The sequence below is a fragment of the Panthera onca genome, chromosome C1 (genome assembly GCF_046562875.1).
Source record: "Panthera onca isolate mPanOnc1 chromosome C1, mPanOnc1 haplotype 2, whole genome shotgun sequence".
Lineage (NCBI taxonomy): Eukaryota > Metazoa > Chordata > Mammalia > Carnivora > Felidae > Panthera > Panthera onca.
Genome location: NC_138346.1, coordinates 218537245 through 218562992, shown reverse-complemented (window position 1 = coordinate 218562992; position 25748 = coordinate 218537245). Strand labels below are relative to the sequence as shown.

Genomic DNA, 25748 nt, shown 5'->3' with positions numbered 1-25748 from the left:
AGGTAGGCAGATCATTCGGGGATCTCTGGGAAGTCTGGCCAGCAGAGGCCACTGAGTAGCGGGAAACACACTCTCGTGGAGAGGGTCCTCCTCCCAAGTCCCTCCCTGCTGGGTGAGTGGCCTTCCTAGGTGTCCAGCTGGGACTGGAGTGCCCGTGGAGAGAAGGAGGGTTTGGAATCAGGCCGAGCTGAGTCTGAACACGGGCTCTGCTCCTTTGGGGACTACAGGTGACCTGGACAAGCTTCACTGTCCCCCACCGTAAGGTGAAGATGGCAGAATCTACCTTGTGACTTTCCTGGGGCCTCCAGGAAACGAGTGGTACTGGAAACAACAGAAATTTATCGCCTCCCAGTCTGGAGACTAGGAGTCTCAAATCCAGCTGTGCATAGGGCTGTGCTGCCTGCGTAGGCCCTGGGGGAGGATGCTTCCTGCCTCTTCGAGTGCTGGGGCTCCAGTGGCTCTGGGCTCGGGACCCCATCACTCCAAGCTCTGCCCCATTTTTTGTGTGGACTTCCCCCTCCCCCGTCTCTGTGCGCCCCAGTCCCCCTCTTGTTTCCGCCTCTCGTTGGATTTAGGACCCACCCTAAGTCCAGGATAATGGAGGTCTTTAACTCATTATGTCTCCCAAGTCTCTCTTTGCAAATAAGGTCACATTCAGAGGCGCAGGGAGTTAGGACTCCAGCATATCTCGGCGGGCTGCTCTCTGTCCTGCTACACGTACTTTGTGAGATTTTTTTTTTTAACATTTTATTTATTTTTAATCAGGGGAGGGGCAGAGAGAGAGAGAGGGAGACAGAGGGTCCAAAGCAGGCTCTGTGTTGTCAGCACAGAGCCTGACACGGGGCTTGATCTCACGAACCGTGAGATCACGACCAGAGCCGAAATCAACAGTTGGACAGACGCTCAACTGACCGAGCCACCCAGGCACCCCCACTTTGTAGGAATATTATTGTAGGACAAGCAATACCGTGTGTAACAGGCCTGCCCCGGCACCTGGCTTGTAGCAATGGCCTGACAGGTGGTGGCCGGCCGTCATCATCCTCGGAAGGACCCGAATGTCCAGCACCGACCGCTCCCAGTCTGCTCCGAAGCCGGTTTCGCACCATGGCTGAGAATTCGTTGTGTGGCTCAGGATGATAACAGTCACGTTTAGTACAGACTACTTGCACTGCACTCTGTTCTTTCAAATTTCCGTTCTCTGGTCGGCACCAGCTGGGACGGTGCTTCTGCAGAAGGGACACCAGGCTTTAGGTTCCCCTGTTCGCTTGGTTGTCCTCAGCGTGGCCTCTGGAAATGCACCCTTCCCTGAGAAATCGCCTGCCCCACATTGGGATTTTAGTTGACGAGGTGGCTGGTGACCTTTGGTGTCTCAGGTGAGACAATGGTGCATCACCGGTCACCGCATGCTGCAGTGGGAAGGTGCCGGGTCCCCGTGGTCCCTGCACCTGCTGGATGGTACAGAGGGTGCAAACCGCCTGCAAGGAACCCTCGCTCCACAAGGCGGGTGGGTGGGCCAGGCCGTGCTGCTGGGAGACTGTGCTGGTCCAGCCCACGGCTCTGCCACAGAAGACCCCTCCCCTGAAGGTTCAGCTGTCTGACCCCATGGAATCCCAACTTTACTGTTAGTGTAGCTCCTTGGGGCTGTTGGGCTCAACAGAAATTGTGCTCAACTGTCTAGAGGCCGGGAGTCTGGGACCCAAGTGTGGACAGGGCCATGGGGAGGATCCTTCCCACCTCTTCCACTCCCAGGGGTTCCTGGGAGTCACCTGGACCTCTGCCTCTGTTGCCGCATGGCCTCTACCTTCTGTGTGCGTTTCTGTGTGCCCCCCCCCCCCTTTCTTATAGGGACACTGGTCACCTTGCCCCGGTATGACCTCATCTTAACTAATCACGTCTGTACGACCCTGTGTACAAGTAGGGTCACATTCTGAGGTTCTGGGGTTGGGACTCCAGCCTGTGTCTTGGGGGAACACTTTTAGTTTCCAAACTCTTGCACATGCCAAGCCCCCACCCCCACCCCTGCGTTCAGCCTCGAAATCTCCTGGCATTTCAGTCCCGTTGGCTTTGTATCCCTGCTGGGTTGTGAAGAACCAGGGAGCAGCCGACGGGGTGCCCCCAGGGCCCCACGGGCCCCACACGTCTGCCTCGCACGGGACATGAGTCAAGCGCCACCTTCGAGCCGTGCCGGGCTTTGCGCCACAGAGACGCCTTGGAGAAGTCCCCTTGTCTTGGAACCTTGGTCTTTTTATCTGCAAAGCTGAGATAACATCTGACTTGCCACCCGCTGGGCCTGTGCAGCGTGGAGGCAGGGACACTGCAAGCCCAGGGCGTGGGCCTCACGGGCCGCAGGTGCTTCTGTGCATTTGCCCCTGCCCTTCTCAGAGCGAGTGCTCGGAGGACAGTTGACCGGGAGGGAGGCTGTGTGGGAGGCGCGAGCAGAGAAGGGGCGCTGCAGGTAGAATGAAGGGATTTGGGTGTCTGCTCGTCCACCAGGAACATGCACAGAGGGACGCAGCGACCGGGACACCGGAGGTGTGCAGGGCCCCCGCACGTAGGGGAGGGCGTATGCGTGTGTGGGTTCTGTTTGCCAGTGTGTGTCCACACGCGTGCACCAGAGGAGATGGGAGGTGTGGAGGCATTTCACAATGCCCTTGAGACCTCTGAGCTACACAAGGGCCTAGGAGGTGACCAACGGGACCTGACGGGTGACCTTGCCACCCTCATAACTCTTAAAAATGGGTTTTGAGCCTGAGGGAGCGGTGTGCCTGGCAGTCACTGCCCTTACACACAGAATGCCATCCTTCGCCAGAGCAGGACCAGCAGGTCCCCTAAGCATGAGGCTGATGTGGGGCACGTGCCATGGCGGGGGGCACTGCAAACCCCAGACATCTCCTGTGAGACCCCTTCGTTCTCCACCCCCATGGGGGGACACTGCAGTCACCTCAGGAGGAGGGTGAGGTGGACCCCTGTTTGGTCTGATTGGACTAGAGAAGAAGGGATCTAACCTTCCGAGAGAGGGAAAGAGGGAAAGAGAGAGAGAGAGAGGAGCGATGTGGGTGTTCCTCTCCAACAACACCATCCAGTGTCCCAGGGAGAGGGTGACGGTTCAGATGGGGTGGCCAAGAGACAGGGACGAGAACCCCACCACCCTGACCCAAACTTGGGGGGTGAGTGAGGCAGTGGTCACTCTTGCTGATTGCTGTCGCAGAATCCAAGATGTGGAGTGGTCAGCCAACCTCCCTGCCTGGGGTTGCCAAGCCGGTGGTGACCGGGCCACTTCTGGAACCTGCCTCGGTGGCCCGAGCCCAGCCCTCCGTTGCCCTGGGCGCTCCCACTGCCAGGGACTCCTGCGGGGCCTGCCTGGGCAGGTGCACCTCCCACACCACTCTTGCTTCCTCATCATGATCGTTTCTTCTTCACCTCCATCCGGAGATAGTATGATGGGTGCCGGACCTGGCAGAGCTCTTTGTGGCCTGGGGAGGGTCTGGGCATCTTGGCCCAGTGCAGCCTGGAGCACATGGGTGACTCTGAAGGAACACTCCGATCCCCTGCAGTTCCGGAACGTGGGCTATGTGATGAGCCTGGGGGGCAGCGCTCTCTGCCTCGGTGCGGGGGCCTCTCTGCCCAGCCCACAGCCGGGGTGTGCCGCAGCCCTCATGGTGTGCACGTTCTGCCGGGGACCTCTTCCCCGGTTCTACCCAGGACCCGGCTTATGTCACCCGAAGACGAGAGAGCTGGTGAACACACCAGATGATAGCGTTTTGTGCGAGAGGACAGAATGCAGTGGAGACAAAAGCCAAGGGAAAAAGCATCCCTGCTCTTTGCAATGTGCGTTTCCATTTCAGGAATGATGAGAGCGGGTCACGGAGCACTGACTCACGGCCAGACCTGGGCAGACGCCCAATGCACAGGTACCTCTGAACACAGAGGCTGAGGGGCTGGCCGGGGTGGGGGTGGGGGCCTGGCTCCTGGACTGGGCTTCCTGCTCACCCCCCGTCCTAATGCCTCCAGACCCCCTCCAGGCCATACACCTGCCAGCTCCCTGGATGGTGACGGCGCTGCCCGCAGTGAGACAGGACAAGTTAGCCAGGGAAGCCGCTGTGCAGAGTACAGGGCTCGGTGCACGGAGGAAATCGTCACAGATGCACGAGGAGGGTGAAGCCGAGCGTGTCCTGAAAGGAGGGGCTGAAAGGAGGAGGCACCACTGGCGACATCCACGGGATGGAAGGACAAGGAAGGAACAGGTTTGCTTTGTGCTTAGGGGTGCAGGTACCCCAGGGCAAGATCCCAACAGACAGGACGATGAGAACAGAAGATGCCGTGGGCCCGGTCAGGGTGGAGATGGTAACCATGGCTCTGAGAGTTGATGGGATTGCCTGGGTGAGGGGGGGGGAGCGCAGCGCAGTTGCCGTGAACCCCGTGTCTGCCGCCCTGCGGAGCTAGGGAGGCCGAGGGTCCACCTGGCACGAAGCAGGTGCTGAAGAAACAGGAGTATTCTGTCGCAGGGTGTAAATCAGATACATAAGCGGAGCTCAACACAGCTTGTGCGTGGAGTCCTCGGAGACGGGGGCTTCCATTCGTTCTTTGCTTCTCAGCGACACCCCTCGCGTCAGGACCCAGGATTTTCTTGTTGCTCTGAATCCCTTCAGCCAGTAAGAAACGATCTTGACTTCCCACGCCTTCTTCCCACACATCTCCGCCCAATTACGCTGTCAGCTCAATGATTTATTCCTCTTACAAGGAGTTTGCCTCTCAAAAGACATGTATAAAACCAGGACCAAAATGGTGAATTCAAGGCGTCAGATGCGGGCTGGAGCCCCAGGACGTGGCAGGTCTTGGGGAGCCCACGGAGACACATCCTGATGCAGAAGAGACCGTGTGCGCCATTTTGCTTGGGCCTCGTCGTGCTCCTGTGGTTCCTCACCACGTGGCCCTTGTTCCGGCCACCAGACAGGTCCCGCCCAGGGCCCTTCCTGATGGTGTGTCCCTCCTCTGAAGAGTCCAGCTGGAGCCCATCACAGACCCCCTCCTCAGGCAGAATCTTATGTCGCTGCTGCTGGAAAGGCCCGACTGTGCTGATCAACCCAAACGTTTTCAGAGTCCTTTCTAGTGAAATCTTGTACCCCCAGTACAGAGAACAGGTTGAAGGAGGACAGCACAGGAAGGAGAGAGAGAGAGAGGGCCTCAGGCCCTCCTCGATTCTCCTCCAACCCCTGAAAGTACAGTGTCCAGGCTCAGCAACCGATGTAGACTCAGGTCCTCATTACACAAGTGGGGAGAGCAGGACCGAGAAAGGAAGAAACCCCAGCTGCCCAGGGCCAGTCCCACTGGAATTAGCGGGAACAGATTCTATTTGCTTCAAAAATACCCACGTGTTTTATTTGTATGCGCACATATGAATTATTCATGTACGTGATCTGTACATGAGATATTAGTATTTATACGTATCGCCATTCCCTCTGGAAAGTCTGTCTTGTAACCTGTTCTCTTTACTATATTAACCACCTGTAATTTTGGAGTTAGCACCTGGTAACACAAACACCTAGATATTCTGTGAGACCACTGCTTTGGTCTGTTGTGTCCTTCCTCTTGGATTTTACTCTTTGGTGCTGTCCTCTGGTGTGCCTGGTAAACTTGCGTTCAGTGCTGGACATTGTGGATGAGAAGCGGTGGACAGGATTTGATCTGAGGTGGGCGCACATCAAAAGGGTCGTATTTCATAGCGCGTGAAGATGAGTTGCAATTCGAATGTCAGTGGCCACAGGCGGAGTCTTCCCGGGACACGGCTGCACCTGTTGCTTTGCCTGTATCTGTGGCAGCTTTGGAGATGAGACCCTATCAGCCTCCAAGCCTAAACCGCTAACCCCTGGTGCTTCACAGGAAACGTCTGGGACTCCTGCCCCTGAGGCCACCCCTCAGCCACCTCGGCTGAGATCATGAGGACTGGAAGCTAGGTTTCCGTCTTTCTGGAAGGCCCGTCCCCCTCGGAAGGCTTCAGCCCCCATTTCTGTCTGCAGCCTACACACGCCTCCTTGACTCCAAACGGCTGTCATCTTGGAGGTGGGACAACAACGCCTCTTCTGTTCTTCAAACTCGCAGGGAGTTCCTGGCTTCTGATCCCCCAGACTGAGGTGGTTTCTGCTTATTCTCTTTGGCGGGGCCTCAGTCTTGGGCTTTGAAAGGCCGTCTTGCAATCATGGGTTCAAATGTCATCAGGACCATACGTCAAAGCAAAGGGCAGCTGTTCCCCAGCCTCTGTCTCCCACCACGTGCCACCCCTCCCCTGCACCTCCCACCCCTCAGGCCCTCCTCCCTGCTCTCCTGGCATCGCGGGGACCAGTGCCCGGAGCCACCACTGCCTGGGCCTATCCTGTCCTGCCCTTCCCAGCTGTCCGGACAGGTCGCCCTGCCTTGGAGCTGGGGTGGGTGGGGACAGGAGTGACTCTTAAGTGCCCCCTCCTGGTGGGAGAAGGGGGTCAGACAACTTCCTGAGGGCAGTGGGCTGGCCTTGCGGGACCCCTGGGTGGGGGAGGGGGTATTTGGGCCTGTTGAATACATGTATTTGTCTGTTTATTGTTTTTAATAAAATGGTAGTTAGCATGCAACCGGTGGCCGCCGTTGGGATTAACGACATTCCCCAGCAGGAAGCTTTTAAAAAGTGCTCCGAGCACCCCTGCGGGAAGCTGGTGGACTTCTCTCCCACACTCCCCGCCCCGTCCAAATTGCATTGCAATTTCCTCAAACTTTAGGGCTTCGCAGTGGTTTTAATGGGACGCAGGGATAGCCATCTCCCTCCCGCTGGCTCCGTTGACATTGTCAGTGAATTTTGAAGGCAGAGCCGACGGCCAGCTGAGCACCGGGCTCTGTCTGCAAGCTGCACCGTGCTCTGAAGGGATGTGGCCGGACCCTCCCTCCCTTCCTGCCCCTCGGGCTCGGTTCAACCCTAAAGGCCTGACTCTGAGCTCGCCGAGTCCCTGGAAGGCAGCTGTGGATGGGCTTCCCCAGCTCCGCCAGCGTGCAGACGAGTGGTGGCCACCACAGGGCCCTGCAGCAAATGCCAGCCGAGGTCAGGGGCTTGGCTGTGCAGGACGCCGCTCGGCGGTGGCTGGAGCTCCACACAGCGAGTCCAGGACCAGTGCTCCCCGGATGCTCTGGGTGGTGCTCATAGCCCTCGTAGGTAGTGGACAGCCCTTCTCTGACTTCCGATCGCCGGAAGCTGTGTGCTGCAGAATTCCACGGGGACCAGGTTCCGCCCGGGGTTCAGACACCACGTGATGCGAGAGGAGGGAGCCCGTTTCGGGTTGTACGGGGGGTGCTGGCTCAAACCAACTTTAGGACACAGGCTTCTTTACCAGACAGTTCTCAAGCTCGTGTGTCAGGGGCCTCTAGCGGGGAGCTCAGCTTCCCGCACGGAGCCCCCGGTTCCAACGACAGCACAAAACTCTCGCTTTGGAACGCTGAGAAGCGTCTTTAGGGAGGGCCATGGTCTGCATCCCCCTTAGCCCCTGTGGGTGGGTGCCTTCAGCTGCCCACAGACACCTCCCGAAACTCTTCTCTTCTACAAAGCAAACCCAGTCTGTCCCGTATCCCTTCTGCGTCCTGTGTGCCAGAACTGTTTCCAAGGGGAGACCCTGGGACCATGGCTCGTATGTGAGTAGCTGCTCAGGGACATGGCGACAGAGTGAGTGAGATGTGGCGCCTGCTAACGTCTGACACCCTGAGCGCTCTGGACCTGAAGCCGCCCTGCCCCGCGGGGAGTAGTCATCTCCTGTATTGTGTCCTGGGGCCTCCCTGGCAGTCTCCTGTGACCCTGGACCGTGCGGTTCCTTCTCTTTGCCTGGAAGACCGCCCTCCCCCTTCACTGAGAGTATCAGTTAGCTGCCGTCCCAGCAACGAACGGCACCAAACTCAGGGTGTAAACCTGCTGCATCTGGGCCCGGCACGTTCTCCTGGTGACAGCAAACGTGCGAACGAGCCTGTGCCCCACGCACGGCCCAGAGGCGACTGCTGGGGCAGGTCACCCCCTCCTTGGGTGGGGGACACTGCAAAGTGATGCAGCCAGGAGTGTGGCCGGAGGGCGGGGTGAAGACTTGGGGCCCCCAAGTCTTGCCTGATTGCCTCCATCCTGGGCCATCATGGTACCTTTTGTCATTGAAGCCTTTGTCACGACACAATGCACGTTTACTCCCGAGCGTGATGGTTGGCGCCTGCCCCTCCGGCCCCTAGACTGCGACGTGCGCATGGTGGGGACCGGGCTGCAGCTTAGTGTCTAGCCTGTGTCTGCACATAGTAGGTCCTCAGCTGTTGAACGAACATGTAACACTGTCACTTTTCCATCATGTGACATCGGGGGCAGTCAGACCCAGCCTGGGGACGAGGGAGGATAGGGCGGCCGTCTGAGGTCCTTGTGGGCACAGCAGAGACACGTCCCCTCTGCCTCACTCTTCCTGAAGGGCACACTGACGTGCCTCTGCTCCACGACAGCACGGCTCCCCTGGGACGGCCCTCAGGAGTGACCCCGGTGGATACGGGGCAGCTTCCACCAGAAATCAGGTTCTCAGGGCTGCATCCAAACACTGCTTTTTTCTGCCCAAGACCCCCCGGACAGGCGCCGCGATGGCACCTGCTCTGCCCCGGGCGCCGGGTGGGGGCATCCTGTGTGTCCTTTTGGCCTCCAGGGTGGCTCAGGAGGCAGGTGGCTCAGAGCCTCAGATCCGTGCTGGGGCAGAACGCGAGTGAGCCCGCTCTAGGTGCGGCTGAGCTCATGGTGACGTCTGTGACCGTCCCATAGTTCTGTCCTTACCCGTGACACACCGACAGGTTAAGGGTCTTCTCGCCAGGGTCCACCTCCGCTATCTGGCCAGCATCTGGGAACCGCTTCCTAGGCCCTTGTGTCTCTGCCTGCAGGCCCGAGAGGACTTGCCAGGCTCTGCCCTGCCCCTGCGGCTGCTAGACAACATCTGTGTCCTGGGCCACAGTCAAGATGCTGAGATGCCACTGAGAATCAGGAGGAGACAAGTGCACAAGCCACAGGAAGTGGCTACCCTCCAGTCTGGGCCCTGTCCTTTGGGCTTGGGTAGGCGTCTGGGGCACAGGGAATGTATTTTTAAAGAGATCCCCAGCTAAAAAGATTAGCAGGACTCAGGCCTCCAGGACCGGCCTCTGGGTGGGAATCTGGCCATGGTGTGCCTGCTGGGCTTTCCGATACACAGGAGGCATTGGTCCGTCCCTTTATCTAGAATGCACGTAGCAGGCACCTGCTCCAGGCCACGCACAGAGCTGGTACGCCCAGCACCAGCCGTCCTGCACCAGGAAGGCGGCCTGAGCCTCTGCCCACACTCCACGTAAGTGACGCTGAGCAGGGCGAGAGCCACTGCCCTCCGCACGCGTACTGAGCGCTGGCTCCCAATCTGGAGCTCCACGGCGGCGCTGGCACATCCTCTGGGGGACGGGAATATCCAGGTCGCACGGCGAGGATGCTCTGAGAGGGAGGGCAGCCAGGTTTTGCGGGGGAGCGCGTGCTGTTTGCTTGGCGGTTCGATCCATTCACCACTGTATGGGCTAAATGCGGACTCCGTCCCGGTGGCGGGTGCCAGTGGCCCTGGTGACTAATCCAGCCAAAGACTCCGCAGCTGACTCGTGGGCCCCAGAGCCCGGGCCACCAGGCCCACGGCGGTGAACCGTGGCTGCTCTCCTCATAGAAGCTCCTCTGCTGGTCTGAGGTTGGCTGACGGGCACCACGGGGGCGTCCCTCCCCAGCCCCCCGACCTCTCGTTAGAGAGGAGCGATGCTGGCTTCCCCCTGCACCCTCCTTCCTCACCGCCGTCCTTTGCTGAGATGGCCCAGTGCTCTTGGGACTTAAGTCCAGAAAGTGGGTCGTTTCCATGTTGGCTACTGAGCTCAAAGCTGAGTATCAGCTGCTTCTGTTTTTGAATGAGATGAGCGGTAAGTTCAGTGTGTGCGTGCAAGCCTGTGTGTGCGTGCATGTGGTGCCTATGTGTGCGTGCCTGTGTGCGTGCAAGCCTGTGTGTGCATGCATGTGGTGCCTGTGTGTGCGTGCCTGTGTGTGTGCAAGCCTGTGTGTGTGTGTGTGTGTGCATGCATGGGGTGCCTGTGTGCGTGCAAGCCTGTGTGTGCGTGCGTGTGGTGCCTGTGTGTGCGTGCCTGTGTGTGTGCAAGCCTGTGTGTGCCCATGCACCATGCACCCTGGGAGGCAGTGGCAAACAAGGCTGGGGAGAGGGCAGAGAGAGGCGGGTTGGAGAAGCTGCGATGCTCATGCTTTGAAAGCCACCCTGAGGTTGAGAATCTCAACCTCTGTGCGGAGGGAGTTGTGTTTCCCTCGGGACTGGCCTTTCTGCTCAGAAACACTGCCTGTGAGTGAGCAGGTCTGAGCCAGCCTCTGAGGCCGCGGGGCCCAAGGCGGGAGGCACGTTTCCTGGGCCAGGATTCAGCATCCTGGTCACTGCTGCGCAGTGAAGGGGAGTCAGAGGGACCAGATGGATGGGGCCTGGCCCCCCGGTGTAACCCCTTCTTGGAGCTGGTAAATTACCTCGGAGATGCTTATCCAGCCTGTGCTGCCCTCCACGAGGGGCCCCTGTGCGTGGGGTCCTACGGCGGGAGAGGCCCTGAGACCAGGGGTGGGCAGGGGCACGGAGGGCCAGCCCTCATTCTCCCTGGCCTCCCTCGCCCCCGTCCTCGCCGGTCACACACAGCGGCATCCACTGTGGAGTTCTCGGGGGCCCTCTAGGGCAGGGGTCCCCAACTCTTTCTTAAAGGGACAGATAGCAGCTCTTTTAGGCTTTCAGGCCACACGACTGGACCCTGTCCTGGAGGCACAGGAGCAAGCTCAGACATCACGTCCAGGAATTTGATGAGGCCACGTGCCAATAAAACTTTATTGACAGACTCAGATGGTGGGGCTGGCTTTGGCCCTCAGGGCCCAGTTTTCTGACCTCTGCTTCAAGGCCTCTCTGCTCAGCGTGGTGTCCGGGACCCCAGAGAGGGGGAGACAGGCAAACCGCAGCCCCATTTGTCACCAAGCCCTGGGGGGTGGGGTTCGTGTGTGTGCAGGGAGGAGGTGCATGGCTCGCGGCCACACGGGGAAGACTCCTGCTGTGGGCCTACTGTGCGCCAGCCACACGGCTAATGGTGTTCCCGCATCCTCTGAATTAACTCTGCTGAGAGAGAATCATGAGGCCAAGCAAGTATGTGAACCTCTAGGGCCGCCAGGGAGAAGCCCACGGAGGTTGGCGGTGGGGGGTGGTGCTCAGAGCAATGGAAATTTGTTCTCTCGAGGTTCTGGAGGCCTGAAGCCAAAACTAAGACTCCAGTAGGGCCGCGCCTTCTCTGAAGGTTCTAGAAGAGGGTCCTATCTGTCTCCTCCAGCTTCTCCTGGTTGCTGTCAGCCATGGGCTCCTGACTCTGGACTCCTGACCCCTCCGCCCTCTACGTCGCTGTCATGTGGAGTTTTTCCATGTCTCTCTGTGCCCTCTTCGGGGTTTTTGAAAGACACCAGCCATTGCATTGACCGCCCACCCTAAATCCAGGATGATTTCATTTCAAGATCCTGAAGTAATTAACTAAATCTACAAAGACTCTATTTCCAAATGAGGTTATATTCTGAGGTTGCACAAGTGGACATGAATTTGGGGTGAGGGACCAGGATGCTTGTCCTGGGTCTTGTGACACTGTCCGTCCCACTACAGAGGGACCAGGCTGCTTGTCCTGGGTCCTGACTCTCAGGTGCCAGCACCAGCTGTCTTGGGGCTGGCTGAAGTCTGCTGTCTGGTGGATGGTGGCTTTGAGAAGTACAGCGAGGGCCTCCGTGGCTCTGCCTGACCACCCCCCACCCCCGCCCCACCCGAGGCTCCTGGGCCTCCACAGAGCATTTCAGCTCAGGTGTATTCGGTCCCCAGGACCGTCATAACAACATACCCGAGTGGGTGGTGGAAACAGCAGGGTTTTACTGCCTTAGACTTCGGGAGGCCAGAGGTTGAGAGCAGGGCCGTGCTCCCTCTGAAGGTTCCAGGGGAGGATATCCCAGCCTCTGTCCCGGCTTCTGGTGGTTCGTGGGCTCTGACGGCGGGAATCCAGCCTTGTCCCTGTGTGCATATCTGTCTCCAAATCCCCCCTTTTTATAAGGACACTAGTCATATTAGGTCAGGGCCACGGACCCCAGTGTGCCCTCATCTTAACTAAGTACGTCTGCAATGACCCTGTTTCCAAATAAGGTCACGTTCTGAGGCACCAGCAGGTAGGGCTTGCACATATGAGTTCTGGGGAGACACAGCTCAATCCATAAAATGAGGACACCACTGGAAGTGAATGGGCTTTCCCAGCCTCTCTGCCCACCACATCCCACCCTTTCCGTGGACTCCAGTGTGTTGTTTTGAGTCTGGACCCAGATGCTGTGCGATCTTTTTGGCCCCCAGCTGCCTCTGTCTCCCCACGGTGCTCTGAAATTCAGGGGAGTCTTCAAATGCAGAGGAAGTTTCCTCGTGTGAGGAATTTGCTCCTCGATGTAGCTGACCTGTGGATGGGACAGCTTTAGTTGAGCCTGATGACAGGAGACCAAACCCAATTTGGGGGACCCTAGCCAGTGGGGTGTGCATGCTGATGCCCAGGCTCTCCCTAGATCATAGCAGCATGGCCATTGGCCATCCCCCGTGGGGAAAGAACCAGTGTCCTCCAGCGGGCTGTGTGGGAGAGCAGCCAAAGGCATGGGTCCCAGACCAGGCCTGCTGGGGTTTGAGTCACGGGTTTGCTGGGTCTTAGCTGTATGTGCACTAAAGGATTAGCTTTGCTCAAAGGAATGACCTTGACCCCAGCTCCTGGGAGGTCACCGTAAGCCTTCCAAATGTCCTCCCTGATAAGAATGTCCTGGTTTACCAGACAGCCTGCACTAATAATGTGGTTTACGGTGGGGGCCTTGGGTTACAGGGTGTCAGCTCGTCGGGCCGGCCATGACTACATGACCAAGCCACTGCGCAGACTGGACACCCAGGCTCAGGGGGCTTCCCGGGCTGGCGACACTCTGCGCGTGTTGTCGGGCATCGTCACTGGTGGGAGGTAGGGCCGCCCACGTTCCTCTGCTGGGAGGGGACGGCTGTGGGCTCCTGCCTGGCCTCTCCTGGACTCTGCCCCCTGCCCCCTCCTCATTGCTGATCTTAATCTGTGCTTTTTCCCACTGTAGTAAGTCAAAATTGAGTGTTAATGCTTCGTTCAGTTCTGTGAGTCCTTTGAGTGAATTTGTGAACCTGAGAGTGGTCTTGGGGACCTCTCAGATTACGCCGCGCCACCTTGACAAAGTCCCCCAAACTCCCTGTAGAAGTGGGGAACATCTCTGCACCCACCTCATGGATTGTGGGGAGCTGTGCGTGAATGATTCACTGAGAACACCGCCAGGCATCCACCGCCACTGAGAGGAGCGTGACGAGGTGGGTTCACCCACAGCAGACGCCAGAGGGCAGTTCCGCACACCCTCCCCCAGCCTCACCGTTGCTACTAGGAAGGAAGTACCTGAGGGAGAACAGGGACATCGTGATGGGCAAAGGGCCACATCTCACCTTTGTGGCTACGTGGGGTGTGGTCGGGAGGTTTCTGACCCACTCACGAGGGGCCACCACAGCAATGGTGTCCCAGCAAGTCAGTTTGGAGGGTGTGACCATCCAGGGTTCATATGGGGGACACCTGTTTCCTGGTGTCATTCATGCATTTCTTCCTGTAGTGAGTAAACTCAGCACCTTTGACATTTTGGGCCAGATCATTCCTTCTTATGGGATCATCCTGTGCTCTGTAGGACATCTGCCAGCATCTCCGGTGTCTATCCGCTAGATGCCAGTAGGACCGACCCCTCACCTCCATGTGACAACCAAAACCGTCTCCGGCCGTGGCCAGATGTCCCGGTTGAGGACAAACTGACTTGGGTCCTTTGATTCCTCGAGGACTTGCCTCTGCCCTGTTATCGTGAGGTGTTAGCACAGCCATTTCCAGAGGCGGACTCTGTCCTCTTTAGGCGGTGGTCCTGCTCACGGCTGGAGAGAATTTCAATGAGAGGCAGCTTGCTTTCCACAGGGTCTTGGCTGGAGGCCCCCTCATCGCCCACCGTGTGGACACACTGCGGGGGTCACTCAGAAAAAGGCACACCCCTTGTGTCCTTGCCACAAAAGCTGGTAGCCTTGTTTTTCTGGAGCATCCTGGTTTGGGAAGATGCATTTCCCCTCAGCAGCCTTCCCCGCCCCGTCAGGTGGCCAGGCGCTTCAGAATGAGCCCAAACCCTGGAGCGCCTGCTCCTCAAGAAAGCTGGGCTGGCCTCTCCCCCGTCCTGCAGGGGATGCTGTGAGTGTCCCCGTATTCCCAGAGACTTTGTCAGAGATGTGCTGTGCAGTCTGTGTTTTGCAGCCTCTGTGGAAAGGAATGGTGTTTTTGCAGTGCAGCTGGCCCTTTGGAAAACCCTGTCGCCTCTCACCTGTCAAGCCCTTGAAGACAGGCGTCCCTGGATCCATTGGCCAACAGGTCTTTGTCCCCGCAGGGCAAGCGCATGAGATCCCTGTATCATAAAATGAGCTGCTGTCAGCACAGATGGGTCGTCCCTCTGCCTCAGCAAACTCCAGGGCCATCGTTCCTGCCTCCACCCAAGTGCACCAGCCAGATGTGCCCACACGCCCCTCAAGTGGTGGGAAAGAAGGCCCTCGATGGCTTTGTTTTTGTCACGGACAGTGGCCTGTGTGCGATTCAGCTTCTATTTAATCAAAAACCCATCCAGACCTGGAGATAGATTACCAAGCCCACATCAATCTCCAGGGCCTGATCTTATTACAAAACACCACAAATATAACCATAAAAGCCCTATTGATTGATGCAGAGTTCGCTAATCCATCTGTCCCCATCCGTTATTCCAGGTATAATTTTTCATTATCTGGATGGCAGCTGATTCCTAGCACATTAGTATACAGTGGCAATTACCAGGAGCAGAAAGAGCCCCTAAATTAGCAGGAACAATAACACCTGTCAGGAAGGGGAAGCAAGAACCCCCCGCACAGCACGCCGTGCACTCTGGGACCAGGTCTGAATTGCAGAGCATTTGAAGATGGCTTCAATGGTGACCTTGTAAACAGAGGGGAGAAAGTTTGTGTTTTGTTGCTTTTCTGGGGGGTGGAGAGTGTGCATTCCCTTAAGGTAACATCAGTGTTCACCGGATCGCAGCCTCCCTGACAGCGGGCTGTAGATACTCTACTAACTAACATTGCCCTGTCCAGGGTCAGTGGGGTTTGGGGGACAGATGTTCCTGCCTGCATTATGCAATGGCCGCAAGGGACCTGACCAGAGGGGACATTATTTAAGGTGTAAGTATCGGCAGAAAGGAGTGAGGAAGGAGAGAATCGGGGGAGAGAACCTCCTAAGAACCCTGTCATTTGTGTGGGGTGAGGAAAGCCAGTAGGGAAAGGTCCCTCTCCGTACACCGGTTCTGTGATCTGAAGGTTTCTTTTCACAAAACGCGGCTCCTTTTCTACCCCAATGGAGGAAATGGAGCCATATGGCTAAAATAATTCTGTGGGTCCTTGGAGGGACTACATTGGTAACATTCTCCCTGAGTTTTGGTGTCCAAACACCAAGAATCCAATCTATTGAGTTCTCAAGGGAACTGTCACGCAGCATGATCTATTCTCAAGCCCACCTCACACAGACAAACCCAGCGGGGTGAAACTGGCCAGTGAAATTCCCAGAACTCAGTAAACTTCTGAAGATGGAGGAGGAAGGTTCTAGTCTTCAGAACCAAAGGATTGCCATTGGAGTCCTGGCTTTAACCAATCATTCAAAACAGGTATATATTCTCATTAATTCATAAGACAAACCACCTTCAGCTATTCACCTAAGTTAGAGCCCAGCAAACTATAGCCTTTGAGCCAAATCTGGCCACTGCCTGTGTTTGTAAATAAAGTTTTATTGGCACACAGCCACGCCCATTGGTGGGCACATGGGCCATGGCTGGTCTGGCCCCGTAATGGCAGGATTGGGAAGTTGCAACAGAGACCACACTTCCTGCGAAACCTAAAATATTTACTCTCTGCCCCTTTATGGCCAGACTACAGGGATTTACACAGATGAAGGAAGGACGGCTGACATTTGGAGAGGACTACATAACAGGGCAGATGATTGAAACGGAACCACTTCTCACACGTTGTTCTGTTCTCTTCTTAGTAGCCGACCTCCCAAAGAAAGGAAATGGGGGGAGACATCCTTATGGATTTCTGTCTTCCAAACTGCTTCTTACAAGTGTCATTCTTGCCACATGTCAAAAGGCCTGATCCTTGTTCAGCCATCATGAGTATGGGGTCTATGGGATTGTCTTGTAGCCATTGATGTTTTGTGCATGAGCCCAGGGGCCCATTAAGACCTATGGGCCAGGCATTGAAGCAGAAGGCTGTTTGCCTTGCAAAGGCAGTATGTGAGGAGTAGTCAGATGTTTGCCTCTAGCCAATTTTATGACCAGAATGTGGCCACAGATGGGTTAGTTTGGCGTTAGATATTTTATTTTCTCTGAGGCCCTGGAGCAGAGAATTGCCTTCCATCCTGGATCTGCCAAGTGATGATGGGAAAGTCACTTTACTCCTCAGCATCAGGCTCCTCGTTGGTCAGGCAGGTGAAAAAGTGCAGGATGCTGATGGATTAAATCGATCACGTGTGAAGACTTAGCAAGGCGCCTGGCGTAGAGAGGTCTTTCCAGAAAGCATAGCCATTCTATTATTGTCGTATTTTTTACCCAGATGATCTGGCTGGCTATTAACCCATATATCATTTCTGCCAAATTTTAGTTTGGTAAGTTCTATGGAGGAATTTCACACCGAAGTCAGAAGAAGGGCCTCCAGAACAAGGCACACCTTGGGATTATATCTTTCTCCCTGTTCCCTTCATTTTTATATTCTACTTTTCAACTATAAATGTAATGTGTCCCATAGCTACAGTGGTAAGGGACTGTGTCAGAGCATGCGTGGGGCTAGGGGTGGATGTAAAGATGATGACACCCTTTCTTAAGGGGCTTCAGGGACTTATGAGGACCTCAAGCAAAGGGCTGATCTTCTGTTCTGAGAGTCATCAGTGAGGGAGGGGGGCCCTTGAGCCAACCATTTCTCCCCCAGGCTTCAGTTTCTTACATCCATCAGACTGGGAGAATCAATGCTTTCCCATCCTAACCCACAGGGGGAATGGGAGGCGGTCAGACATCTAAGATGTGGCTAGTCTTGGAACTCCTCTCTTCCAAGGACTTTATCACTGAAGATATTCAACACAACAGAATTCCCATAGTAGGAAGATGAGAGGTCAAAATCTGGCAGTGCCCTATGCCTCCCATGGTCCTGCAGATGTTGGGGAAAGGACGGCACAGAGCTCTGCTCTTGAAAGGGCTCTCAGTGCCTCCGGCTAGGCCTTGCCTGGAAGTTCAACCAGCCCCTGATACTCCTCTTGGCTCACCCACTCAGGGTATTCTTTTACATCACTAGCCTCCATAGGTTGGATTCTCCTGACCTACAAGATGGAGGGTTTAGCCCAAGAAACAAAGACTCAGTTCTTGCCATGGGAGTTGGGGTGTAACCTGCCAACAAATGCCTGAGAAGCTTTTTGCATGGACCCAGAGCACTTCCCAAGGGATCTATCCGTGGAGGGGATGATGAGGCTCAAGAGCCTGCCTCCACGAATGTTCTTCTCCAGGAATGTAGATTAGAGAGGTGCCAGCCTCAGTCTTGGGAGAAAGGAGACCAAGACTGAGATTAAAGAAGGTCAGAGCAAAACCAGATGAATGAAATCTGAGCTCAGAATCATATACTACCGCTCTTATTACAAGCTTTGGAGCCAATAGACCCTATGTGATCCAGGGAACTTACTCAAACTGACCCACATAGTTTTCACTTCCATGACCGATGCTGACAGTATCTACCTTTGAGAGTTGTTATCAGGAATAAATGGGATCATGCACATCTGACAATCGCTACAACTTGTTGAGCATGCCTGAGATAATCATCACCACCATCATCACCATCATCACTCTCATCATCTCCGCATTCATCATCATCACCACCGTCATCACCACCACCGTCATCATCACCACCACCATCATCCCCATCACCATCATCATCACCACCACCATCATCCCCATCACCATCATCATCACCACCACCATCATGCCCATCACCACCACCATCCCCATCATCACTATCACCACCACCATCATCACTGTCACCATCATCACCATCATCGTCACCATCATCACCGTCACCATCATCATCATCACTCACCATCAGCATCCTTTTCAACCCTTCCTCTGCCAACAAGGTCTCGCTTGGGTGTTGGGGAAGCTGCTGAATAGTTAGGGATTACTGAAGCTGGTGGGCACTCCGTTGTTGGTGAGACAGAGGGTGGTTCCTGCGGCATAACTAGCTATCAGTTCCATTGCAAAGCTGACTTGGCAGTCTTAGATGAGAACGTAAACTGGCCCAAAGGCTCATAGCAGGTGCCACAACTTGGGCATAGGTGTATGTTAAGCCATCGTCCAGAACGAGCAGTGAATGCTGCCACTTTAAAAACTGGGCAGTAGAGCAGCTCCAGGTGGGCACCGTGGCTGAGCTGGTCAGAACTAACACTGCTTGGCATGCAGGAGGTGCTCAGTAACTGGTTCCCGAATCAATGGATAAAAGAGTAAATAAGGGGAAGTCCGTGACTTCCATGTACCAAATCCATGTGCCTTCTCCAGTTTTCCTAGCGGTGCTTATCCTGTGGGCTCGGGACGGGAATCCCTCACGACAAGCAGAAATATCCCGGATGATGGGCAAACGGGAGGAGAAAGCCTGTTTTCTGGTCATGCCAACCTTGAATCATTTATTAGCAATTCCCCCCACGAGGATCATATCCGGTAGAGAGGTAACATCTGTTTGCGAGACTGTGTCCTTGGGAGACCGCCAGAAAAATCTTCTACTCTGAGATCCTCCACACTGGGACACACACATGTGCTGTGCTCACCCACCCCCGCCCCCCCGGGACCTGCTGGGTCCCTCTGGGGTGATAGGTGGGCCTCTGCAGATGGACACCGGCAGTGGAGAGATGCAGGCTCCTCAGGTAGGGTTCTATCTGACTGGAGGAGGACAAGGCCTTTGCACGTGGCTTTTACGGACCAGTGGAGTCTGCTGAGGTTGCCCCCAGTGTCTGTGTTCTAGGAAGGTAGTGACAGATGTGTTGTCAGGAGGAAAAGAGCCTCAGGTAGAGGACCGGAAGTGGGAGCCTTTCCTACCACCCCAGTGATCCAAGTACCCCTGAGTCTGCCGGGGGGTGTCAACCCACGTTCACTGTCCCCCACATTCCCAACAAATCCTGGGCCGTCCTGGCTACTCCTGCATCAGGCCAAATGCACTGCTACTCAGAGGTGCTGCCCCTCACCCAGGTGGGAGGAGTGGTGACAGGGGCTGGAAGAATGCGCCAGCCAGAGCCTACCTGGGCCAGGTGGCGGGCTCGGCAGGTAGGTGCGAGAAAGGACACAGCTGCCCGCGGGCCCGGTCACAGCTGGGGGACCCAGAGAGGCCGGGGCTGGGGCCTCGCTTCCTGGACTTCAGGTGACAACGGTGCTGGTAGCCAGGGCACCTGGGGAAGGAGAGACCTGAGTTGGCAGGAACAAGGCCCTGCCCCTGCTGGGCTCCTCTGCTCACACCCTGGTCTCACGGCTGCCCCCCACTTCCTCTCTTCCAGGTCTGGCTGTTCATCAGATCATCACCATCACTGTCTCCCTCATCATGGTCATAGCTGCTCTGATTACAACTCTTGTCTTAAAAAACTGGTAAGGCTCCTCGGCCCCTCTGGCCTGGAAATGGGGGGTCCCGTGGGAAGTGTGCACAGAGGCTTTCCTACTTTTCCAACCCGGTCCCACATCACTGAGTTTTCATTTGGGTCAGAGAACCCGGTGCTACGCCCTGCTCCCCGTCGGCCCCGGGGCAGCCCGGCCGGCCACGGGTGCTGCGCTCCCAGATACAGCCCTTGGGGAGCGTCCCCCCTCACCGTGGTTTCTCTGCAGAATACGGGCGAGCCCAGCCTCCATGACGGTTTCTCAGGTGGCAGGTGTCCCTGTCTGTCTCTGCACTCGTGTGTAAATTGCGATGTCACCCACCCGACACTGGTGGCCTGGGCGGATCTGTGCCCACCCCTCGCTGCCCCTGGCTGTCCAGGCTCAGCCGCCTTGAATCCTTCCTTCTTCTTGCCGCCGCTCTGTGTCTGCTGAACTAGGTTACTGCCTTGCTCCAGGCCGCCTGCCTTTGCCTATTTCCTCCTGGAAATTGGCCTACTTTGAGGTTGGCCTTGCTGGGTGTATGCACCTGCTACACCCCTGGGAAAATCGGGGCATTGCCGGGTGACCCTGCTGAACACACACCTCCCAGGCCCCGTGTGCCTGCAGCCTCTCCTCCAGCAAATGTGTCTCCTTTTAGCATCAGAGCTCAAAGCCCCTGGTAGAGTAACACACCCAGATAATCCCCCTGCTGCCGGCAGGTGCAGGAAATCCTACAGGGCTCATGGGTGGCAGCCACCCCCGAGTGTCCAGACAATGGAAATTCGAGAGAAAGCCCGTCTCCAGGGTCAGCAAAGGTGGGAAGGAGGGGCTTGGCACAACCCCCAAAACCGACCTCACGGAGAACAGTGAGGCTTCCCGAAGGCTGGCAAACCCTAGACCCCAGGCGTTTTCTGGGACTGGTGATGAGGACCGCACTCAGCTCGCCACAGGGCAGTCCTGGGCAGGGGATGGCTGGCCAGAGAAGGGACTCTGGAGCCCAGGAGCGCATGGGTGCATGGCAGGGCAAATCCCATCGACCCTCTTGACTGCCCTCAAAGGAGGCAGGACTCTGTCACCTGCCGTGTGACAAACAGGACAGCTCCCTCTTGGTTTCCCACAGTGGGGTTTACAGCAAAGCCTCAGAGAGTCCTTCTGGGGAGGACAACCCAGGCCGTGGATGAGGGGGTTCCATGACCTTGGGGGGGAGTCCCTTGGCTTTTGCAATTTTCTTCCTACCTTTGCTTACAGGGTGGGGCTCTGCATCGGGAAGCAGGGCTCATCTTGTTGGAAAACCGAGACAGGGCATGACCGTGATGGTCTTATGGACACTCGCCCCTCAAAGCCACTTCTTCCTCATTGGCTGTGAGCACAGCAGGGATGGGGAGATGGGGCACTGGTGCCCTGATGAGGTTCCTCCAACTGGGGGCTCCCCAAATTTCCTCCTAGCTGCCCTCCACCGTGGGGATGGGGCTTCTACTCATCCTTCTTGTGACTTGCCAGAAGTGACTGAGAGGGTCACCAGACACCTTGGCTGACAAGGGAGGGATGCCCATGTCCATCCTTGACAGTGTTGGGAAGGCTCTGTGGACCAGAGGAGCAGGGAAGTATCCATGGGGAGTGCGGAACAGTCCTCTCCAAAGACCTGCTGGCGGCAGTGAAGGATGGACGAGCAGCTTTCATCCCCAACTGGGAGCTTGGGCGGGGGCAGGGCTGAAGGCATAAGGCTCCCCGTTCACTAATTCTCCCCAGGGATAGTTACATCGTCCCTTCCAGAACGAACCACCAGACCAGCCCCCCCCCCCCCCCCCCGTACCCATTCGTGGGGAAACTGCGTCCACACCACTGCCTGGGTGACATCCTTTGGCCAGACAGGGCCTCAGCTCTGGGATAACCCAGCTCAGCCACTTACCTCATAAGCGGCCCTGCCATAATGGCCACATTTACAATTCAGATTTTATTAACGACAACAACAACAAAAAAAAGAGAGCAAGCTGATTGTTTGATTGTGGTTGATCTTTCCGAAGAGGCTGGAAATTACCATTTAATATTAAATGACGAATAATTAATGCCTGGAGAGGAAGGTTCCACAGTTTAGGTGCTGGGTTTGGGCACCGGCCCGCCCCGCCCCCACGTCGCCTTGGCTCTCTTCCAGCTGTGCCCAAAGCGGGAACACGCGCAGGACCAGCCACCAGCGGAAGATCAACCAGCAGGAGGAGAGCTGCCAGAACCTGACGGACTTCACCCCTGCCCGGGTGCCCAGCAGCCTGGACATCTTCACGGCCTACAACGAGACCCTCCAGTGCTCCCACGAGTGTGTGCGGACGGCTGTGCCTGTGTACACAGACGAGACGCTGCATCCGACGGGGGAGTACAAGTCCACGTTTAACGGGAACCGGTGAGCTCAGGCCTGGGCTGGTGCCTGCCGCCTCCACAGGCTCCTGGCCGGACGGTGTCATCACAGGGTCCGTGGGTCTGTGTGGGGCAGCCGTCATGTGTCTTTGGGGGGTGGGGGGGCGCTGAGCAAATGCACACAGCTGGTCTAGCGGAACAAGAGGGGCGGGCTAGACATAAAGAGGTGTCTCCCCACCCAGAGACAGGACACAGCAGCATCCAGAATCCACTTCCAGACCCTACCCTTGAAGAGCGGGCAGAAGGCCTCCCCACCCCGGACAGCATGTGGTGGCAGATGAGTGGGCATCCCTCCGGCTTCACAGAGCCGGGCCTTCTGATATCAACACGTTCCCCCCCGCCCCCCTGTCAACACGCACCCTCTCCCCCGGCCCACTGCCAGCGTCTCAGAACCCCCGTCAACAAAATGTCAGCAGCGCATCTAGCCAAAATATCAAACACCAACCAGACTCTGGGTTATTAAATGCTCTTTTTTTAATTAATCATGTGTAATCCTTCAAAGAAGACATGACCCTAAAACCATCCCTGGGAACATTGAAGAAACCCTTGAGTCAGCTTCCAGGGATTTATCCGGCATTAGATTAAAACATCAACAAGCTATTTTTTTAAGCGAGCATACACTTATGCATCATTTTGTAAATAAAAAAAAAAAATTCCCAACCACTGAAAAGTCTAGGAAGAAATGAGTAAGAAAGCAGACGGACCTGAGGGACCCCTTGTTGGCAGCAGGAAAAGCAGCTAGGAGTAGATGCCCGAGGGCCCGAAAGCCTTCCTCCCAGAGCCACGGTCAAGGAGACTGGGGTGACGTCCAGCTGTGATGCCCATGGTTAGCGGGACCTTGTCCTGGCCGTGAGAACAGGTGGGTCTTCCGGAAGCTCCCGTCTTGCACCTCTTCGTGGGAGTCCGCGATCTTCCCAATGTTCCCTGAGATGCTCCTCTCCCCGCTGAAGAGAGCAGGGCCTCAGGGGTGTCCTCTGCCTGCTGCACTTACACTCGGCGACATTGGGGGAGCTCCTTGGTTGCCTACCAGCCTTGCCGAAGGCCTCGTTCACAAAGAATTGGCAAAAGCATTTCAAAGCATTTCACCGAGTGAACATGTGTGTGTCAGTTTGTGAATCCTGGCCAACCAGAGCTTCCGTTTTGGGGAAGCGGGGATGGAGGGCCACCGACTGGCCATCCTTGTTCCCACTGGTCCCCCTCTGGCCCTGCCCTGTCCACGTGCAGCGTGGGCGTGGCTGGCGCTCTTAGCCCTGGCTCAGAAGCGTTGGATAGAGCGGGTTCTTGCTTTTGGGCCTGAGGTCACACTCTGCTGGGTCTCCCTGGCCTTCGGAAACGATGGCTCAGGTCTCAAAGGTGACGGATGACAGGAGAGCCATTTCCGGAGTCAGGCCCCCCGGGCTCCAGCATGTGCAGTAAAGTGGGTGTTATCTCTGCCCTCAGAGGCGGAGACCCTAAGCTTTGCCCTTGTCCTACCAATTAAAACACTGAAATCTAGAATGCCAGCTCCCTTCTGCACACGGATCCCTCAGGCTGTGTGTCTTCCAAGGCCTTCCAGGGCGGAAGTGAGTGTCAGCTGGCCGTTGTGGGGGGTTCCCCGTTCCTGCCGGAGACCGGTGGGGGGGTCCAAGCTGAGCATTACGTCTCCTGGGTTCTTTGTGACTCAAGAAGCCGGTGATCGGCGGCAGGCCTGAGCCGGCCGGCTTGCCCGTTGTTCTATACCGGCACACGCAAGCCCGTTTTTCTGCTCCCTGCAGACCCTCCTCTGATCGGCATCTTATTCCTGTGGCCTTTGTGTCTGAGAAATGGTTTGAAATCTCCTGCTGACTGGCCGAAGTCTTGTGTACCTCCTGGGGGCAGGGCAGACGCCATGTGTCTATTTTATGGTACGTACCTCTTTTTCTGGACGTTGATTGATTTTGTTTTTCCCCTTTGCCTCACCTTCCCCAACCCCGGGATAAGTGGGAGGCCTTCTGGACATGGCAGGTGGTGTGGCCGTCCCGAATGCGAGCCGGAGGGCTGGGCTTGTGGTCTCTCTGCTTCACTTGTTAGAAATGGCCCCGTGGAGGGGAGGGACAGACAGGCAGGGACGCGGACCAGCAGGGAAACCCGGCCGCTCAGCAGGCGGAGACCAGGGCGGCGGCCACACGGGCAGGTATCTCACCTGCATCGAATGTCTGTACGTCGACGGGGGAGGGCACAAAGCAGAATTAAAATATAATTTTGGAATATAAAAATAAGAGATAAGAAGGCAAATGATAAAGGAAGCAAGCAAAGGGTTGAGACATCTACTAATTTGAAGCCAGGGACCGGCACCAAAACAGGATGAATTTTCCATGCTCTGCTGAATAGGAACATTTGGTTTGCTTTCAGTGATATTAACTTTAATGCTAACGTTAAATTGCTTTCTTCTGCACCGAATCTCCCGAACACTCGGGCTGCTGGGGGAGAAAGAGCATTTCGCCCCCATGACTGCACGCTTTCTATGCGCAGTTCAGTAGACGCAACCCGCGGGCTGGGCTCTTTGGTTTTGTCTTTCTTTTTGAGGCTGGGTTTTTCTCGTCCACAGGTATTCTGTGACATCACATCCCTTCCCTGAGTAGGGGACCCAGTTTCTAGGATGGGTTATCGGGGTCTGAAAATACCGCTTTTCCGCTCACCTCCTCACGCGGGGCTCGTGGTCAGAGTGGGCAGAAGGGCAGGGGCAGGAAGGTGTTTCCTCGGGACACACGTGTGCCCCTCCAAGAACTCGGCTGGCTGTGTGTAGACGGGGGCCTGTGGGAGCCATCAGAAATAGGAGTTGAGGGGGGGGGAAATCTGTGCTAATCCAGCCCTAATGAATCGAGTGTTCGCTCCAAATCAAATCTCCAGCCCTCACTTCCTGTCCCGAAGCCAAAATGACCTGCTTAGCGTGATGTTCAGCCAACGGGCAAAGAAACGTAATTAGATTAGAAAAGAAAGCACCCCTCCCTTCCCCCGCCCCCCACAAATGGCCTTTGTTGAGACCGTGCTGGCAAGTTAGGGAAAGCGCAGTCTCGTCCGCAACCATTCAAGAGCCAGATGCGCCTCCGAGGCCCATCCGTCAGAAGCTCATGCCTCCGTCTGCCTGGGCGTGACTCACCTCATTAAGGCCAGGGACAGAGCGCCCTTTGGAGCTCCAGCCAGGCTGGCAACGGGGAGCTGCTTCTTAGGAGCGGGGTCCCCTCCAGCCTGGTAAAACCTCTGCAGGATGGCCCGGTGGTCTCCAGCATGCCTCTTAGGATTTTACAAATGCATTCGAGCATAAGACATTGACCTGGTCCCTGCACGTCAGGACCCCAGCTCCCCTCCTTCAAGAGCCTAGCAGTGGGCATGCCTTGCCCTCCAGGCAGCCCCCGTGGGGGATCATTTTTCCTAATGCGGACCCTCAGGGGGCACTCACGGGACACTCTTTCCATCTAGAGATTCATATTGTCCTCCCGGAAGTGCCACCTACAGAGGAGAAACAGGCACGAGGCAGTTAAGTGACTTGCCTGAGTTCAGTCAGGTGGCACGTGGT

The 25748-nt window shown here is 56.4% G+C and overlaps 1 protein-coding gene across 1 annotated transcript in view; it reads left to right on the top strand.

The window, feature by feature from the left end:
- The window catches only part of AJAP1 (adherens junctions associated protein 1), a 130214-nt gene that overhangs the window by 88653 nt on the left and 15813 nt on the right, over positions 1-25748 (top strand). Inside the window, exons 3-5 of the mRNA XM_060626236.3 lie at positions 19732-19819; positions 21957-22199; positions 23968-24096. Coding sequence (XP_060482219.2) covers positions 19732-19819; positions 21957-22199; positions 23968-24037 — 401 coding nt within the window. The 3' untranslated portion in view covers positions 24038-24096. The remainder of the gene's footprint in view (positions 1-19731; positions 19820-21956; positions 22200-23967; positions 24097-25748) is intronic.